Source organism: Elephantulus edwardii, unplaced genomic scaffold, assembly GCF_000299155.1.
Source record: "Elephantulus edwardii isolate Elephantulus edwardi_28Jun2011 unplaced genomic scaffold, EleEdw1.0 scaffold00043, whole genome shotgun sequence".
NCBI classification, from domain to species: domain Eukaryota; kingdom Metazoa; phylum Chordata; class Mammalia; order Macroscelidea; family Macroscelididae; genus Elephantulus; species Elephantulus edwardii.
This window is the reverse complement of record NW_006399793.1, coordinates 6,978,340-6,979,613: the sequence shown is the minus strand read 5'-3', so window position 1 is coordinate 6,979,613 and position 1,274 is coordinate 6,978,340. Positions and strand designations below refer to the sequence as shown.

At 35.1% G+C, this 1,274-nt stretch overlaps 1 protein-coding gene across 1 annotated transcript in view; it reads right to left on the bottom strand.

The window, feature by feature from the left end:
- Positions 1–1,274, bottom strand: part of GPR98 (G protein-coupled receptor 98) — a 1,036,968-nt gene that overhangs the window by 201,624 nt on the left and 834,070 nt on the right. Inside the window, exon 84 of the mRNA XM_006885387.1 lies at positions 459–616. Within this exon, the coding sequence (XP_006885449.1) occupies positions 459–616 (158 nt within the window). The remainder of the gene's footprint in view (positions 1–458; positions 617–1,274) is intronic.

Below are 1,274 nucleotides of genomic sequence, written 5' to 3'. Positions count from 1 at the left end.
AAAAAAAAAAAGCTTAACATATGGCTAAAACCTGTAAAGCTGAGCCTAACTTCAAGCCTAACTTCACTTTCCCTGCCACTACAAGATATGCTTTTCCTCACTAAAAATTTCCTATCCTTGAGAGAACTGTTTAAAAGCATGAATGATTAGATATTATTGTTATGACAGGAGTACAGAATGAAGGTAGCATAGTGGAGTGGACTTGGGGGAAGGGACTGAATAACAATGAAAGGATTTTTTCCTTTTACTTTTCAAAAAGAAAAGCAAATTAAGGAGGGGGCTGGCAGGGAGAAAAGTGCAACAATGAATGAATGGAAATCCAAAGTCTCTGTTAACTTTCATTGAAATTAGTTTAAAATTTAAAAAAGGAAGGCGGAAAAGTTAATAAAGAGAACTTCTGAGCTTAAAGAAAAAAAAGAATTCCCATCCTCAAAGGGCAAATAAAGTTCCTTCCAAACCTGCAGCATTTGTTCTTCCTCTGAAGACGTCATCGTATGCTTTCCACTGTGGCTTCACCTGGTAGGCATGGATAAATACGACGAACACCACCACAAGGCACATCAGAGGAACAAGAGCAGCAGTGAACAGAGCTGCATAGATATTTGGGATAAAACACCTGGGAAAGAGATGAGAATGGATAACTCAGACAACATAGATAAAAACATGTCTAAACACAGAATACATAATCTGACATGTCAGACTAGCTTCTTTCTTTCTTTCAATATAGATGTTGGCAAAGTCAAATTTTTGGTTTGCCAAACTGGGTCTCTGAGTAGAAACAGGCTACGTGAAGAAATCAGCTCATTTTCTTCACAAAGCACACTTTGTGGGTTATTCATCTTTTGACATGCTCATAAAAATTACAAAAAAAAATTGAAGAAATACAAATTATACAATTCTTTTGGAGGTTTAGGGTACATATGTACTTTTATTTTCATTTGAGTAAAAGTTTATAGATCACGTTTCTTTTCTATTCAATCACCCACAGACATTTTGTTTTATAATATTAATTACAAATTGTCAAATGTATATTTTAATAGATTTGGCATGTGTATGTTCTGATTGATGGAAAAAAGATTTAAGTTGTCAATAACTTCATTTTACTGGAATCCATAATCACTACCCATGGTAGCAACAGCCAAGAAATCCAAAGATGTGCTGCAGTGGGTATATCTAGAAGAAGATGAAACCCTCCCAGATTCATTCTATGAAGCAAACATATCTTTGATACCAAAGCCAGGAAAAGACAGCACCAAAATAGAAAACTATAGGCC